We start from the raw sequence: 18,574 nt of genomic DNA, 5'->3' as shown, positions 1-18,574 counted from the left end.
AAAGAATCATTGAAATTTGATTCACGTCATTTTTAATTCCCTTGCATGATCCCAATCACACCAGGCTGTCTTCCCCAAAGCTGAGCTGAGGGGACACAGCACAGCCATGTGTACATGTGGTGAAGACCAGGGTTCTTTTTCTTCTTCTTCTTTTTTTTTCTTTCTAATTTAACAAGATACAGACCTTATGCCTAAAGAACTTTCTAAATGCGAATCCTAGCCTGGGGCTATGCAGGTGCTTTTTCTTGGCGCCTGTAGCGTGGCTCTCACAGGTCTTCTGTCCCGGTTGGCCATCACAGACACTTTCTGCTTTGGATGCCTTTTGGGCAACAGCAGTCACAGCTTAGAACTTTGTTTTTAAACAAAAATCCTTCTTTATTCCCCTGTCGTTTTTAAGTGCATTGAAACGCTTTCACAATTAACTGCCACTTTCACCATCACCCATCCCCCAACCACAACGTTCACATCACGTGAATGTTTATCTTTTTTAAACTTTCAAAGACAATTTATTACCTGGTAGATTCCCAGACCATTTCCAGTACATGATTTTTCAACGGGGCAACCTATATAAGTGACCCAGATTAACGCAAGTCCATTTGCTAAAGACAAAGACAGGACATTAAGCTTGATCCATATGATATAAAATATTCAGATTAAAAAAAGATAACTCTGCCCCTACTTGATAGTTCTAAAGATCTAAATACTCTTGTCACACGGGAAAGGAAAAGATACGTGAAAACAATTTATTTTTGCATCCTGGAGTCAAAACAAAAACTGTCTCCAGTGGCTTCCTTTCTCCAACCCATCTTTTATTCAGTGTTAGAAACTTCGGGGAAGCCGTATCATCTGCAAAAATTTCACCTGACTTCTAGGTGGATAGATCTCCCAGGCAAGAGAAGCGTCTACCGTGAGCCAGTCCGCTGAGCCAAAGTCGGGGGAGACTGGAGCTGAAACAGCCCAGCCACAACCATTCAGAATTGTCGACTCAAGTTACAAATGGTGGGGGATTTTGCATGGAGCGTGGAGTGAGCTCAAAATCGTCTGGGCCAAATGGGAAGACGGACAAACAGTGTAGATGTTTCGAAAGCAAGAATCCAAGAACTTTGGTAGAAAGGATGTTAAAAATGCAGGTTTGTAGAAAGAGGTCAGTTTGGGTCTTAGACAACCTACATTCACAAAACCCTCTTCTGAGACTCAGCTCCACCGGCAGTGACCCTGACCTCTCTGGGCAGGGTAGTGAGATCTTATCAGCTAGGTTCGTGCACTTGGGACCACATTCTGGGGGGTGGAGGGAGGAGTCTTGGTGCATGAGCAGCTAAGAGAATGAGCGCATCAGGTCACTTGGGAAGCCACACAACACACCCACATCCCCCACTGTTTATAGCCTATTGTGCTGACTGTGTGACTTCAAACAATGTAAGACACAGAATCAAAAGAGAAACATTTGGATCCAACCATTCATTGAACTTGACCCCAGCTGCCTTATAGCAAACGACTAATTTTATAGGAAAAAGCATGTAGATGAGTCAGATAAATATTTTTTTTTTTCGAATGGAAGAACATTTGAGAAGAAACAATGGATACATTACAAATGTCATCATGGTGTCCAATACGTCTGGCAGTGATTATGGAAATAGTGATCACCTACATTTGAACAGAGTTCCATGGTTTGCCAGGCATTGTCACACTTTCCTTCAAAGCTGGGGTTGGAGACAGAATTTATTGTCCCGATTTTATAGATGGTGGATTCACATAGGTTCGGATCATGTCACACAGCTACCACAGAGCAGGCCTGGAGCTCAAACGCCGGTCTTGAGACAAATTCTAGGATCCTTTTCACAACCTGGCCCCTTCAAATATTGGTAACAGATGTATTGGGCTGGCCCAGCCATTTACCGGGTCCCAGCGTCTCTCAAAGCACCCTCAGTTATCAAAAGTAGGACGCAAGACATTTATCTGTCACCAAATTAAACTTTCCTCACGATTCCCGTGAAAGTTAAACCATGTGTTCCATTAGCGATAATCAGTTCTGTCAAGGGTAAAGGAAAACATCTCTAGAAAGTAGTTGTTCCAAATAAAATTTATTTTGAAGGGAATTGGTTGGATGTCTAGGATGACAGTGAAAAAATTTAGGCTCTCTAGGGCATCCTAACTCTAAACATTCCTTCCCTTGGCAAGCGTCCAGTGGTGACTATTTGATTTCACCAACAATTGTCTTTGTGGAGGAGATTTATTTTTTCCAAATTACATGAAAAACACGGAACGTATTTTTTAAAAGTCAAAAATAGAACAGTTTACTTCTACTTTAAATTGTATCTCCCCTCTTCCTCATTTCCAGTAGCTAATTTGTGCTATATTCCTATATTCCCTGGGTCTCTCCACGCACAATTAAAAAGACCAACATGATATGTGGTTGTTAGTATTTTGTTCTTATTTTATATAAGAAATTGGTGATTGTGCCATTATTTATCCAGAGTTAGCAAATATTTCAAGCTTTCCACTAAAATGTTCATCAAAATACCACTGGCGCTAATGAAACACTTTAAAGACAATCTAACAGCTCTATGGCATTGCTGAACACATACACACACACAAACTTCAAGAAACCAAGTGGCAGACACAAATCCAAATCCAATCGCATGCACAAATCCAAACACGAACACACTTCAAACTACCTACCGTGTCTTCCAGATCTTTTTTTGTTTCAGTTTTGCTAGGTGAAACCTTAAAAGTTTAAGAAAACCAAATATTAAAAATCATAGCTATCTTTTTAGGGTGATTTGATTTCATAGAGACATCATTTTTTGGGGGGGTGCTGCAGTTCACTCTGCAGGTAACGAATGTAATGAGAAATCCTTTTCAGTACAAAAGCGTTCTGCCAAGTTCAGTAGACAGCCATGGACTTCTGGATAATTTCTAGGTATAAACAAGTTTTTTTGAAAAAGTCAGGGTTTATGATGAAAGGCATCAGACCTTATACATTCACTAAGAGCTTGGCCACATTCAAAACTGCCTCCTGGAAGGCCAGAGACTTTCCATCACTCCTACCACTGATCCAAGCAAAGACACAACACTTTGGTATTCATGGCATGTTCTGTTGACTGGTTTGTACTTTTTTGAGGCTAGTCTTCGGCTTTGGAAAGAACCCAAACACACCTGGAGCTGTCCATTTGATTAGGCATTCATTGACTCATTGATTCATTCAGCCCTCTCACAGGTCTGGCATGGACCAGGCCATGGCTGCCTTGAGGAGTCAGAGACAAGCAAGTATTACAGGACATAGGTTCCTGCCTCTAGATAGGAATCGATTTCTACAGTTTTATTTGCCATCTGAATGGCAAAACTGCTTTGATAGGTCAACAGCTCAAGGAGCTTTTTCTCTGTGTTTACGTTCAACGACCATAAGACATGGGAGCACAGGAGAGTTGTGTTGCAACATCGATCATAGTTTAGGCACCTGCTGTTTACACCACAGTTCCCAGCTCTAAGCGCTCCATCACTGAAAGCTCCATGTGACCCAATTCCCTTGCAAAGCACGTCCCATCCTTGTTCTCCAATGTTCCAGCGGCACCATCATGATCCCCCCGCCCAATACAATAGCAAATATATATTATTCTCGGAATTAACACAACTTTGGAGCGATGGGATTGAGGAAAGAAGGGGCAGCAACCACTCACCAGAGTTTTAAGGAAGCTCATGATGGAATTATTATTCTCGGTTGTATTTGTGGTCTGGGGCTCCTCCTTTGCAGTCTCCAGTTCTTCCGGATTCCCGGGGACAGAGCAGCTCACAGTGCAGATCACTTGTCCTTCTATCCCCTTGCTGGCCACTATGTCCTAGGTGTAAAAGAAGAGTTTTCCCCGTCGTCACTGGTTGAATGTGGACTCTCACAGTGATAATTTTTGCTTCACACCCCTTTCTCCCTGACCCCCCTAATTCCAGCCATACTTCTTCTGCCCACGGGTGTGCAGAACAATCAGGAGCTTATGAGAGTCCCTCTTCCTTCCCCTCCTCTGCTTTCTAACATATTCAGCATTTGCAGTCAGTTGGAGAGACATTGTTTGGAGCCAGAGGGTAACAAACATAGCAGTGCACGTTGCTTCCCGAACAAAACCCCTTTTCTCCTAATTCTACAAAGACGTTGTGTACGATGTCAGTATCTCTCAACTTTATGGTCACCTAGTCCAATGATCTGCACATTATCCCCAGAGACGCCTCCATCTGACTTCCCACAATCCCCAAGGTGTGAATCGTATCAACTTTTTAAAAGCACTTTTTTTTTTTTTGTTTTAAGATTTATTGACCCATTTTAAAGAGAAACAGAAAGAGCACAAGCAAGGGGAGGAGCAGAGGGAGAGGGAGAACCTCAAGTAGACTGCACACTGAGCGTGGCGCCTGATGTGTTGATCTCACCACTCCACGATCATGACCTGAGCTGCAGTCAAGAGTTGGATGGTCAACTGACTGAGCTGCCCAGATGTCCCTGAAAGTATGATGTTTTAAAATAATAACTCTGTTTTGGGGATCTGGGAGTACAAGGTACAAGGGATACGCTACAGGAACTGTTTTTTTTCTTCAGGAGGGTAGGAAGCATTCCAAACCTGTACTCCATTCCGCATCTCTATGCCCATGACCCTGGGCTAAGCCAGATTACTTCAAACCTATCCACTCTTTACCAACGTCTTTCTGGGTCTTGCCGTCCACAGCATCTAGGTATTCCCTCCTCTGAGTTTCTATACCCCTGTTCTCAGCGCTCACTTGGCATGTGGGTTATGGGCACAAGCCTAGTCTAATGCCAGAGGCCAGGCCAGAATCGTCTGCATTAAAAATGGGGCTTTTGTGGAAGGGCTATAAAAATACAAACACCCATTTTGATGAATATTTGAAAAGGTAATAATGACACATGTATCCCTAGGGTTCCCTTAGCCCCAGCACTCTTTCCAAAGGGAGAGCTGCTTCTCATGAAATACCTCATAAAGGTCTGGAACTTTGTAAAACGAAAAGCAGCTAAGAGACATGGCCTTAAAAAACTTGTTAGGTTTTCTAGCAAATTCCAGTAAAAACTGTTTGTGTTGGAGGAGATGCTCTTTTAATAAACAGGTTCTAGGGGTGCCTGGGTGGCTCAGTTAGTGAAGCGTCTGCCTTCCACTCAGGTCATGATCTCAGGGTCCTGGGATCGAGCCCTGCATCGTGCTCTCTTCTCAGCGGGGAGTCTGCTTCTCCCTCTCCCTCTGCCTCTCCCTCTGCTTGTACTTTCTCTCTGTGTGTGTATGTGTCAAAAAATAAATAAAATCTTTAAAAAAAAAAACCCAGGCTTTTATATGAATTAATTTTTTTTTAAAATTCCAGGTATATTTTGGATCCACGATGTTAAGGGGGAAGGATGGCTGAAAATCCTGTTTAGAGCCCATGAGGGCTGGTATACCCACAGGTGTGCGCACACACGAAGTTATTGTTCCAGTGTGCTTTAGAAAAACATTCCCAGCATCAAACCTTCGGTACTATGGATATTTTTGCTTAGGTGAAGCTGAGTACAAAGAACATTTGAAATAAAATTTGAAATAAAGAAAATATTACATAAATAACCAAACAGGTGTTTTGGAAGAGGAGCCATCACGAAAGCAGTAACAGGAATAAATCTCACTGAGAAATGCTGCACTGGGTCTGACTTACAGTGTGGCCTAGGACAAAGTCATCACTTGTTTCCTCATCTGCGTTCAGTAGCTATGAGGGGGGATCTTGGACTAGACCCAAACCGCAGAGAGACCATAGGGTGTCAGCCCAGGCTCTGGGGCCGCCTCCTAGAGCGGTCGGGGCAGTAAAGGGGAGAGTCCACGTACAGGACTCAGGACAAGCCATAGCACCTGGTAAGCATCCAATGAATGCTCACTATTCCACAAGGCCTTCCTACTGTGGCCAGTCTGTAGTGGACAAAGGCTGGGAGAGAGGACAGTTCCCTGAGTAAAAGACAAGTGTGTCCCTCTGGCCCATGGACGCCTACTTGTACCGCACATTGGAACCATCTGGGCAGCGGTTAAGCCAATGCCCCTGCCCAGACCCTGCTCAGACCAACTGAAGGAGACTTTCTGGAGGTCTGCAGAGTCCCGGTGGATTGCAGGATGCCCCGGGGCTGAGAAGGACCGGAGTCAAGGGAAGGGAAGACCTGAGGACGAGCAGTGTTTGCCCTTGGCCATGGAGTCACAGGGAGATGGGTGGAGGTGGAGGAGGGGTTTTAGCCAGAGATAAGAGCATGAAAAATGTAGAGAAGAAGAAGAGGGAAGAGGGCTGGGGAAGTTATTTAGTTCAACTATGGTGGAGGGGCTACGGCAGTCACGGTGGTTAGGGAAACGCCACCTGAGCTGGACGGAGGACGTGCCGAGTGCCCGCTTCAGGAACAGGGGCTCTGGAAGGTTTCTGGGCTGGAGCAGCCTTGCTGTCCCTCGCCACGGGGGGGGGGGGCGGAGGGGAGCAGGGCAATGAGACCCCAGGGCAGCAGAAAGGAGAGAGTTCCCGCAGGGAAATTTAAGGCAGAGAAGGCCCATCTCCGCCCCAGAGGACGTCTGTGGTTGCCTACAATGCACAAAATGCAAAGAGTCAAGAGAGGACAATGGCACCAAAAGGCGAAAAGACTAGAACTCTCGTCTCTCCATCCCTCCGCCCCAGATGCACACACCTTGGGGGCAGAGGAGAAGTAGAAGGGAAAATCCTACCCTCTCCAGATGCTAAGTCCAAGGTTGTGTCACAGCTTGATTCCAGAAAAAACTGGGATGAATGTTAAAACGGATATGAGATGGGAGGGTTTTTTTTTTTAATTTTTTAAAGATTTTATTTATTTATTTGTCAGGGAGAGAGAGTGCACACGAGTGAGCATAAGCAGGGGGAGCGTCAGGCAGAGGGAGAAGCAGGCTCTCTGCTGAGCAGGGAGCCCAGTGTGGGACTCGATTCCAGGACCCTGGGGTCATGACCTGAGCCAAAGGCAGATGCTCAACCAACTGAGCCACCCAGCCACCCCAAGATTGAAGTTTTTAAACTGGACTGGACTTTTGAATCCCTACAAAGTCTGGGATATGCCTGTGAGAGCAAAAGAATTAGGAAAGAAACTCTCAGGTGTCTACCAGGCACATGACATGGACCGAGTCACTGGGCATAGAGCAGGGACTGAGATGCACAGTGCCCTGTCCTCAGACAGCTGACCTTCTAGCAGCGGAGCAAGGCAAAACCAAACAAAAATACAGATGAGCCAATAGATGTAACTTATGCCTCAAGCAGTGAAGATTGTAAGAGAACAAATGAACACAAGGGAACAGAGGGTGATTTGGTGCTGGGTGAAGTCCTCCAGGAACGGACGTGTGGGGGCGGGGGAGGAACCTCTTCTGCTAAGGCCCCTGACATCCAGGCGGGGTCAGCTGCTCTGAGGCCCTCTGGCCCCACAGCCCACGGGCTCCCAGTGTTCCTCACAGGGAGGGGAAGGGCCTGGTTCTAGGCCATGGCCAGCTCCCGGACGGGCGTTTCCTGCAGGGGGCAAGAGGCAATGATTATCTCTGAGATCCCAGGCTAGACACACAGGGGACATTTATTGAACTTCCTGGAAATAAGTGGTGGTCCTTGGGGGACCGACAGGGAAATCCCGCCACAGTGGCTATCCTCTGAGGAAGCGAATAATGATTAGTACCTCTTTACCCAGGACAAAGCACTCTGAATGGGGGATATATGGCTGGACTGGACTCCAGGAACAGAGGAGACCTCCAACTCCCTCCTCTGCCCCATGGCATCGTCTCCTGACATCCCTGAAGACTCTGACTTCTGCCTCCCTGAGTTCCCAGGTGCAGCTGGGTCGCGAGTCTCAGCTAACGGGTGAGGGTGAGCCCCTCCTGCTCAGTGCACAGAGGTTGTGGGTCTGCCTGGAGACCTTCCCCAGTGAGAGCATTATGGCCTTTCCATTGAAATCCTCACCTTGAACTTGAGCCCTTTCCTTGAACTGTTTTTTTTTTTTTTCTTCTTCTTCTTAGACTGACTTTTAAAGAGAACATGACTTCTGGTTCTAGAAAGATGGAGAATATGACATTTCCTTATCCTCCCAGTAAGCACAATGGGAAGTCCCTGCTTTCTCTCTGCCAGGTGGAGAGGAGAAGACAGACCAGCTAGGAAATGGAGGAACTCTGGGGTGGGGAGGGCCTGGGGTTTCTTCTTGCCTCATAGATCCTAGACTCGGAAATGGAGGAGCCAGCAACCTGCAAACAAGAGCAGGCACTGAGCAAAAAAGTGCCGACAAGGAGGCAGAAAAACTAGATCGCTCACACATGGCCTGCTGGTGGGCAGCAATGGCACAGCCTGTTTGGAAAAGGGTTTGCCAGTTTCTTGACAAACTAAATACACAACCACAATACAACCCAGCAATTGCAATCCTGGCCTTTTTTTTCACCAGTGGAATGAAGACATATATTCATAGAAAAACCTGTCCATGAAAGTTTGTAGCAACTTTGTTTGTAATAGCCCCAAACCAGAAACAACCAAACGTGTTTCAAGGGATGAATGGCTAGACAAAATGTGATCTCTCGGTAGCAGAGAATAGTATTCAGCAATAAAAAAGGAAGGAAAGGAACAATTTGTATTGATAGACTTAATGACCTCGATGAGCCTCTAGAAAATTCTGCTGGAGGAAAGAAGCCTGTCCAAAGAGTGTACAGACTGCGTGACTCCATTTATATACCATTGTTGAAAGGACCTAACTATTGAAACAGAGAACAGATGGGGGGTTGCCAGAAGTTGGGAAAGAGGGTGGAGTTGGAAGGGAAGTGGAGGTACAGAGAGGAGGGCAGCATTAGGTGGACATGTTCTCCATGGGACCATATCAATGTCAATATCCTGATTGTGATATTGTATCATAGTTTTGTGAGATGTTACCACTGAGGGATCCTGGATGAAGGGATTTCTTTGTATCATCTCTTACAACCACATGTGAATCTACAATAATTTCAAGATGAAAATTTTTTTTTAAAAATTTGGGGATAGTTCTGGAAGAGTAAGAATGAAGAATCAATGAAAAGTCCAACAATTCTGGAATAGGTCAATAAATTTGTACACGGTATTTGTGTACAAGATTAACCTCTAGGATACATTAACTTACATTTCTACATGTAGGAATGAACACATTCCATGTGATGGGATATTCTGCAGCCACGAATTCTTTGAGGAAAGTATAATGAGCAAAAAAGGTCAATGATAATAATCATGACCAAACTTTACTTGTCAGGCCCTGCTAAACTAGTTAAAAAGGCCTCATGCAATTCTTTTTTTTTTTTTTTTTTTTTAAGATTTATTTACTTATTTATTTGTCAGGGAGAAAGAGAGAGAAAAGGTGGGGAGAGGGAAAGAGAGAGAGCATGAATGGGGGGAGGGGCAGAGGGAGAAGCAGGCTCCCCACTGAACAGGGAGCCCGACATGGGGCTTGATCCCAGGACCCCGGGATCATGACCTGAACCGAAGGCAGATGTCTAACTGATTGAGCCACCCAGGTGTCCCAAAAGGCTTCATGTAATTCTTACAAGGATTTCATGAAGTATGTACTATATGCAGTTTGGGGGTTTTTTGTTTTTTTACTGATGAATAAATTGATGCATGAAAAGGATAGATAACTTGCATATGGTTGTAGAGTAGAACTGGAATTTGACTCCAGACCCAAATTATTTCCAAGGCAAAAAGCACGTACGCTCCATGCTGCCTTACCCCCGCCAACTCCCTTCCTTCAGGTGTTTGCTCAAAACCAAAAGTTGTTCCATTTTAATTTCTCTTGTCTCTATTTTCTTCCCTGCTATATGACACATATTATCCTGGGACATATAGGAATTTAGGGTATGATAAAGATGACACCTCAAATCTGTTCAAAGCGGAGGACTATTTAATCAAACATACAGGGACCAGGTGGTCATCTGAAAGCAAATTAACTTGGTGTCCTAAGTCAACCCTATGGAAGAACAAAATCCAAATGGATAAAAACGCTAGAAGAAAACACGAGAAAAATATTTATATTTTATAATTTTGGATGGAGAAGACTTTTGTAACTGTGACTCAAAATCCGGAGGCCATTAAAGGAAAGATTGAGAGAAAAAAATAAAAGTCCGAAAGTTTGGAAGCGTTCCATTGGGAGGCTGGTTTGAGAAGCAAGCAGTCTTGTTTACCGCTGTTCAGAATGTAAATTAGTTTAGTCCCAGTTGAGGGCAATTTGGCATTATCTACCAAAATTTTTAAAAAAGAACAGACTCTTTTATCTAGCAATTCCGCTTCTAAGCATTGACTCTAAATTTCAAGTCACATGCATGTGAAAAACCAAACTCATGAAGTTGTTTACTGTGGGGCACTAGCAAATGTCGGGAAACCAGCCCAAGGTCATTGTTTGGGTCCAGGTAAACTAGATCTTGGAACACTCACACAACGGAATAGTACACGAGTGTTAGAAATGAGGAAGCTGTACAGATATTGAAATAGTGTTGTCTGAAAATAAAAGCATGGACTAGAACCGAGTGTATATTATATCATCTTCTGTGTAAAAAAAAAAAAAAGGAATAAAGATTTATGCTTGCATTTGCTTATGTATGTCCAGAGAGATCCTGGAAGGATGCACTTAAAAATGTAACTGGTAATTACCTACTGGGGATGGCATTGGTAGACAGGTAGACCATTTTTAGAATTTCTTAATTTGAGCCAGGTATTATGTATAAAAATCAAAATTAAAACAAAATGTAGGCGACTAATTCCAAATTTTAAAAAACTCCCAGAGGGTGAAACTAAATACAGTTGGAAAGATGATGCCTTACATATTGAGTTATTTGTAGAACTATCTTTGTTCCTAACTACAAATATGTCTTTGCTATGCTCATCAGGCCTCCAGATCATGCTCGACGAACAGAAATTTTAGACTGAAGCAAAAACACTCCCCAGGAACTATCTGGAAACTTCTTTGATACAAACAGGTGTTCACGGTGTCAGCTTGTTTTCCATCTGTGTGGAAGAAGTCTATTTACCCCCCTTGCTGTTGCCTTCAAAGGCCAAACAGACAGGGACACTAGTTAAGTGATCACAATTTGTCATGTTGAAAAATAATGCCGCCTTATCATAATTTGATTGTCTATAATAAAACCCATATGGAACTTTTGGCACCTTCCTTCAACTGTGAATTATCAACTGGATCTCGGCCTCTTCAAGCAAGGTCTACGTTGTTAAAGTGAAAACATAAGGCATGAAAGCCTTGTCTGGAGCTATTAGTGATAAATGTCTCCCCCATCTAGGTTTCTTCACTGATGGTGTGTCCCGGGTTTCGGTTTGAATCACTGTACCGAGAATCAGCTCCTAGCTTACAGTTTAACACAAGAAAATTTGTCCGAAGAACACTGAATGGTACAGAAACCCATTACTCCATTCCTTTCCATCTGTTAGAAATTTGAGCCACATGCTGCCCGGGATAAAAGGGAAAGCTCTGTTTCCTCTCCCACTTGGATGCCCTAGCATCACAAAGGGCATCGTGTGCTAGGCAGCAATGGTCTCCAGACTGTCTTCCTCTGAGAGTCCCATCACCTGCACGGAGCCATTGTCAGATCGAGGGAGAAAAATGGAATTTGGTTAATTCTTGAAGATAGAATTCATCTTCCCATTTGCCCAGAAGGGAAAGCAAAGTAATAAACAAGAAAGGAACTCCAAAACCAGTCTCCTAAAACTGTTCTGGGGGACCTTCAAAATTCCCTGCCTACATATCTGTTTCCTACGTTACATATAATACCTTTACTTTGTTTCCCCACAAAGCTCAAAACCACCTAAGGAGAGTTGGTCAAGTTGGTCACTGCAGCTAATTTTTATTTTCCCCAGTCTTCCCGCCCCAATTCACACTGGCTGATAAAAAGGCATCCACACTGTTTAAGCTCAGGGCAACAATAGGGAAAGAACACAGCGCCCAAGAAGTCAGTTATGGAAGGCTTCGAAGACCACCCGTCCACAGCCAAATTCCTCTTTCTCATCCCCTTCTGGAGATTACTACACATCAGTCCCAAGTATATTTAAAAAGCCAGTGTTATTTCTGAACAGGGACTTGCCATCCTAGTTCTGGACTGCATAGTTCCGGAATTACGGTCAAGAAAAAAAGAACTTGTGGAAACTGTTATTAGCAGCCTTAGGGCTGGCCACCAGGGATGCCGCCAGCCTTACAGCGCACCCTGCTGGAAGGACCTGGACATTACCTGGCTTGCCGCAGACCCTTTAACTCAGCCCGGCAGGGCCCTGTGCTTGCTGCTTTTATAAAACGGAAAAGACAGGGATGAGCAAAGAAGAAAAACGTAACCGGCACCCATTATTCCATTACCGAAAACGACTGCTATCAACAATGTGTGATTTTGGGGGCACCTGGGTGGCTCAGTGGGTTAAAGCCTCTGCCTTCGGCTCAGGTCATGATCTCAGGGTCTTGGGATCAAGCCCCTCATTGCGCTCTCTGCTCAGCAGGGAGCCTGCTTATCCCTCCTCTCTGCCTGCTGCTCTGCCTACTTGTGATATCTCCCTCTCTGTCAAATAAATAAATAAAATCTTAAAAAAAAAAGTGTAATTTTTCATTCCACACCCTCTCTGGGTTCCAAAAGAATGCATATGTGTGGGCCAGCGGGCAGAAGAGGATTTTTCCCCTACAAGGATCCTTCTTGTTTTGAACCCTGCTCTTCTCCTGTAACACTGTCTTCACAGGTCACTCCTTCCAGGTCTGTGTCATGCTGGCTTATGAAGTCCGGTGCAAGGGAGTCCCGTAATCAACACAACAGCTACCTTATTGGACCGTTTTAAACTTCCCAACTTTCCTCTTATAGACATCGCTGGAATGAAAAAAAAAAAGCCTTGTCGATAAAATTTTGCCCATTTTCTCAATAAATTACTAGATGTCAAATGGCTTGTTCAAAAAGCACAATATTCGAGACTGCTGATGTTCCATCGTTGAGACAAGCTTCCTAATTAAGAAATTACCCAAGACTCCAGAGGGCAATACAAATAACATAAAAACACTGAAACGTGAAACCTATCTTTTCTTTGTCTTCTGGCGTGTTTCCTAAGAGGGCAACCTAAGCTGCGTGACACAGATCTTAAAATGTTCTACTTACCCATTTTTCCCTTCTCTTTTTGGAAGAGAGGCCATAGTGTTCATTTCATCTGCTTACTCTAATAGAAACAGACTCGGCTGGACTAGCGATCCGGTATGACGCTCTTTATTGTAAATCGTAAGATCACCACCTGCTTGAACACTCTGCAGACCTAACCTCGGGATATTAAGAACTCATCTCGGAGCTCGGCACCTATACGAGGTAGGGCCTCATTAATCTATGGGGTTGACGGATGCAGAGATGTTGTATTTATAAGATTAAATAAAGCAGTTGTTCATTGTGGTCAGAGTTGGAAGGGGGGGAAAGGAATCTATCAAAGAAAGCAATTCACACTTGCTTCCTGCCGGTAAGGTTTTCCATTTTCTCTCTCAGAACTCCTCCACTTGCAGGGGAAGTGAATTTGTCAACTTGATTTCCAACAGCAAGCGAAATGTGGGTAGAGAATTAAGCACTGAAATGTGCTTTTCTTGCCTCTTGGTTTTGTTTTATTTTTGCAGCGGTCAGTGTTTTGGGGCGCCTTCTTCAAGCCCACTCTGTAGGATGTAAAATGGAAAAATACAGTTGCTGTGGGCAAAGAGCGGCTGGAGAGTGGTTCCTGGGGCAAGTCCTGTTGGGCAAAAAGGATTTGTGGAAGACTTTTCTGTTCTAACATGTGCAAGCTCGAGAGTGATCACGGCCTGTCACATTTATTACAGGGAAAATATCCAGTTTTTAAAAAAAGTACTTCAAAATATAAAAGCTAATGACCCATAGCCTAGAATATGTTAGTCATCTGTTTAACAAACACTTCTCAGTAGCGAGAAAACTGTTTTGCATGCTGCCAAAATTAGGCTGCAGACCTTCTAAGAATCGTTTGGCTTTGTACAGAAAAAGAAAAAAAAAAGTCCCATCCTTTTTCCTGAATTTGTAGCTTAGACCGAACTCCTTGGACCTGCCCCCTGCCCACTTAGTTATCTGCTACCTCTCCACTCTACTTTCTCTCTGATGATTTCATTCATAGCTCTTTTTATTTATTTATTTGTTCTTTCTCTTTTTAAAGATGTTATTTATGTATTTATGTATTTATTTATTTTATTTGGACAGCGAGAGTGGGAGGAGGGGCAGCGGTTGGGGGAGAGGGAGAATTTCAAGCAGACTCTGTGCTCCCCCAAGGCGGGGCTCAAGTTCATGACCCTGAGATCATGACCTGAGCTGAAACCAAGGGTCAGATGCTTAACCGACTGAGCCACCCAGGCGCCCCTGTTTGTTTATTTTCTTATTTATTGTTGCTTCCTTCATCGGAATGAAAGCTTTCATGAGGTACATCATTCTATCCCTAAAATCATTCCTGGCACAAAGAAAGTCCTCAGATGTTTGTTGAACGAATACATGAGCACACTCAAGCCTCTTATTTATTGTTCAACACCTGCCGACACATTAACTCTCAGGCTGGATTTGTAGATTAGTAACCAGATGGCCCCCTAAGTAGCTTCAAATTGGGATAAATGTAGGAAGGGAGTAAAGTGGTCTATGATGGAGATATTTCACTTCACTCGCAACCTTGCCGCAAAAAAATAATCATGCAAGTGTTGGAGTGAAGGACAACTCCCATGCCGCGCTGTTGGGAACAAGGGAGGAGTGGGGACCGGAGGAGCTAGAGAGAGAATGCCCCATTCCAAGGGTCAGCCACAACTCACATCCTGTCCAGGATGAAACTTCCCACTTTCCAGAAACATCTGAAACCTGGAACTGTATTGGAATTTCATAATTTTAAGATATTGTCAACTTTGTTCATTTTAAAACAGTATCCATCAATTAAAATATTAAAACACTGAAGTTCAAATAAAATCTATCTGTGGTTTGCTGCATCCTGCAAGAGGCCATTTTCCAACTTGGGTCTACATGCCTAGCTCAGCATTTCCCAGAATAGTCCCTCAGAAGCTACGCCCAACCGGTTAGACTGCGAGTAGTTTTATGGGTAATTAAGTCTGAGAAATGCTCTGTTCAACAAAGCGAAGTAAATCTGTTCGCTGTAGGACTTCTCAGGCCCTAAGGAGGCTGAATCCATTGTGAATCTTCAGTAGAGAAGGTAAGGCAAGTTTTATTTTCTGAAACATTTTGATGGTGAGCGAGCCCTGTTTCAAGGCGGATCTCAGACTGATGTTCCACAGAATTAGCTAATGTCCCAAAGTATTAGCTTCAGACATTTTTAAAAAATATAAGATGTTTCAAAAGGTTTCAAATATTTCCTCTTCGGGAACTTACGGGCACAGGGGCTAAGCGTGTGGGCACTGGTGATGAATTCCAGCTCCCTTGCTTTCTAGCCATAGGACCTCGTGAAAGTTACCTTCAACTGTCTGTGAGTTAGCAAATGCTCAATAAATTAGGGCTGTTATTAGAGCCTTGCAGGGAGGGACTCAGACTGGATAGCACCAAAGGGAAATTACACTCAAAATTTATTTTGCATATTCATTGCAAAACACCATTCACTTGATATTAAGCCATGATGATTAACACCATAACATGCTAAAGACCGAATTAAAAATACCAAGGGACACCTGGCTGGCTCCGTTAAGCATCTGACTCTTGGTTTCAGCTCAGGTCATGATCCTGGGGTCTTGAGATGGAGCCCTCCATCGGGCTCTTCACTTAGCACAGAGTCTGCTTGTCCCTTTCTCTCTCCTCCACCCCCCATCCCCCGCCACCCGCATGCTCTCTCTATATATACATCTTTCTAAATAAATCAATAAAACCTTTAAAAAATACCAAATAAATGATACAGATATATGATTCGGCGTACTTTAGTTCACCAAAGGCATCTGTATCATGCATACATTTTGAAGTCATTTTCTTTTTAAAGTTGCATTAAGCAGAACTGATAGTGAGATAGAGAGAATATATTCCAAGATTCTTTGCAAGGCCGCAACATGATGTGTACCATCTTTATTCTCGTCAAGTTCATCTATCGAACATCACTGTATGCCAGGCAGTGTACCAGGCACTGGGAATACTTAGTTGCTTAAGACACAGCCACATCCCTCAAGATCACTGTCTCTGTACGCGAGAAGGGTGATTATGGTAGAAGAAAATTTTTTGAACTTCATGTTGTGACCATTAGTAGATTAGAAAGTAATTCAGTGGGTCAAAACCAGCATTAAAAACATCAAACATGGGGTGCCTGGGTGGCTTAGTGGGTTGGGCCTCTGCCTTCGGCTTGGGTCATGATATTGGGGTCCTGGGATCGGGCCCCACATCGGGCTCTCTGCTTGGCAGGGAGCCTGCTTCCTCCTCTCTCTCTCTGCCTGCCTCTTTGCCTACTTGTGATCTCTCCCTCTCTGTCAAATAAATAAATAAAATCTTTTAAAAAAATCAAACATGATAGAACAGAAAAGAATACAAAATACTAATGTGTGTTCCACACTGTGAAAAGAGCAGTGTTCTCTGAATTCTTTGTTGCATTCATGGGCATGTCTACCAGATCAAGATGTAAAATCTATTTCTTACTGTGGGCTATAGTCAAATTAGACACTTGTGCAGTGAGTAAGTTCAAGTAAATTACCATAGGAGTAGGGGATACTGGAACAGCCTCTGCACTTTCATGTACTCGGTGATTTCCTGATATAAACTTGGATAGAAAAAATATATCTGGTTTCCATCCATTACATACCATCTTTGCTAGCAGAGTCTGCTTTCTACCAAAGAAACTTGACAAGCCCTCCTTGGACCTTGACACAGATATGCAACTGCATTTACAACAGGGAACTCTTAGGAAACTCCTCTTCCCTTTGAAAGGACACTATGACCATGGAGGTACCCTACTTGGAACTCTGGGGGCCACGTGGAAACCACAGGTGGCCGAACCTGTGAACCATGCCAACAATTCACGGCAGGCCCTGGAGACTGACTTGTCCTGGAGTATGAAGACGTTGAACCAACGTAAACCCCCTAGCTCTAGAATTCTCACCATGCGCAAGAAATAATGCTTTCTCCTCATTAACTATGCCACTAGTGATTGGGTGGGTTTGTTTTTGTTTTTTTTACTTGCAGCCAAAGGCACCCTAAATGATAGACTACCCAAACTCCATCATGCAGGAAGACCATTTTATCTAGTTTTGCATTCTTTATTTCTCACTTTCTGAGAACTTAGAAAATATACTGTTTTATTTAGCATCATTACTATTGACTGCCTGTATCATCCTCTGACCTTACAATCCCGCCTCAGGCAGGCAGTATCTTCCTTTTCTGGATGAAAACACAAGGTTTTGAAATGACTGAGTGTCCTGGGTTTTGGCAACTGATGAATCTTGATTATGGTTTTGCCATTAACTTAGCTGTGTGGTCTTGGGCAAGTAACTTAACTTCTCTGAGCTCTAGCTCCCTCATCTGTTAAATGGCAATAAAGGGGTGCCTGGGTGGCTCAGTGGGTTGGGCCTCTGCCTTCGGCTCAGGTCATGATCTCAGGTCCTGGGATCGAGCCCCGCATCGGGCTCTCTGCTCAGCAGGGAGCCTGCTTCCCCATCTCCCTCTGCCTGCCTCTCTGCCTACTTGTGATCTCTCTTTCTCTGCCAAATAAATAAATAAAATCTTTAATAAATAAATAAATAAATGGCAATAAAAACACCCACCTTCTTGTGTTGTTAGAAGAATCAAAGCAGATAAAATATGAAAAGTGCTTACTACAGAGCCTATGAATAATGAATTATTAAAAAGTGAGGCAATTATTATTATTTGAAGAATCTGGACTCGGCCCTGGATCCCTTGGGCTCTTAACAGTTGGACATCATCTCTGCTGCTGAAAACAGTTCATATCAAACGTTTCTTAGTACTGAATCCATATAATTTACAAAAATTACAGTATCATAGCTAAAAACCTTGCTTACTTCATAATTTGCATAATTTAGAACAGTTTCCCTCCCTACTGACAAAGTCTTTTGGGTGGATAGTTCTCTTTACCTGTTGGAATGGCATGGCCTTGAGGCCATAAGGTAGACAAAACAAAATAAAAACACAGCTTAAAATTCACTTGGTGCTTTAACATGGGAATTAGGTGATTTTTAAAATTTTTTAATTTTAACTTGTTACTTCCAATGTTGTACATCCTAACATTTAAAAACAATTAAATAACAATTTCCTCAAACAAATAATTCACTCTCACCTAGTCACAACCCTACTGCACAAATTTCAACAATTTGGTAAAAATATAATGTTGAGCATGGAAAGTATGGGCTTGGGGGATGGGCAATTCTCTTCAGCTATGTAGGTTGGTGTCAGTGACTTGGTTTCCCTAAAGCTTGGATTTCTTCCTCTGTAAAATGGTAAAGATTACAAGAATTCCTACTTAAGTTTTGATGTTTCGATAAGATGCTTCCTTCAAAGCGATTTTGTTACTGAATCTGACTTAACATAGAGCATAAATAACAAATATTGGAGGATTCATGTCACCAGAAACCACCCAGGAGTTGGGACAT

At 43.4% G+C, this 18,574-nt stretch overlaps 1 protein-coding gene across 3 annotated transcripts in view; it reads right to left on the bottom strand.

Annotated features, from left to right (window-relative positions):
* Window positions 1-18,574, bottom strand: part of BCAS1 (brain enriched myelin associated protein 1) — a 93,600-nt gene that overhangs the window by 36,371 nt on the left and 38,655 nt on the right. For 2 of the 3 annotated variants that reach the window (XM_080813845.1, XM_080813846.1), the window contains exons 5-6: window positions 3,678-3,836; window positions 2,680-2,724 (exon numbers count right to left, since the gene is read on the bottom strand). In XM_080813845.1, coding sequence (XP_080669971.1) covers window positions 2,680-2,724; window positions 3,678-3,836 — 204 coding nt within the window. Of the gene's footprint in view, window positions 1-184; window positions 320-2,679; window positions 2,725-3,677; window positions 3,837-18,574 lie in introns of all 3 variants that reach the window. The other variant, XM_080813847.1, reaches the window with a different exon arrangement.

This window comes from Martes martes, assembly GCF_963455335.1.
Source record: "Martes martes genome assembly, chromosome: 9".
NCBI classification, from domain to species: domain Eukaryota; kingdom Metazoa; phylum Chordata; class Mammalia; order Carnivora; family Mustelidae; genus Martes; species Martes martes.
The sequence above is the reverse complement of the archived record's forward strand: the minus strand, read 5'-3'. Positions and strand labels throughout refer to the sequence as shown.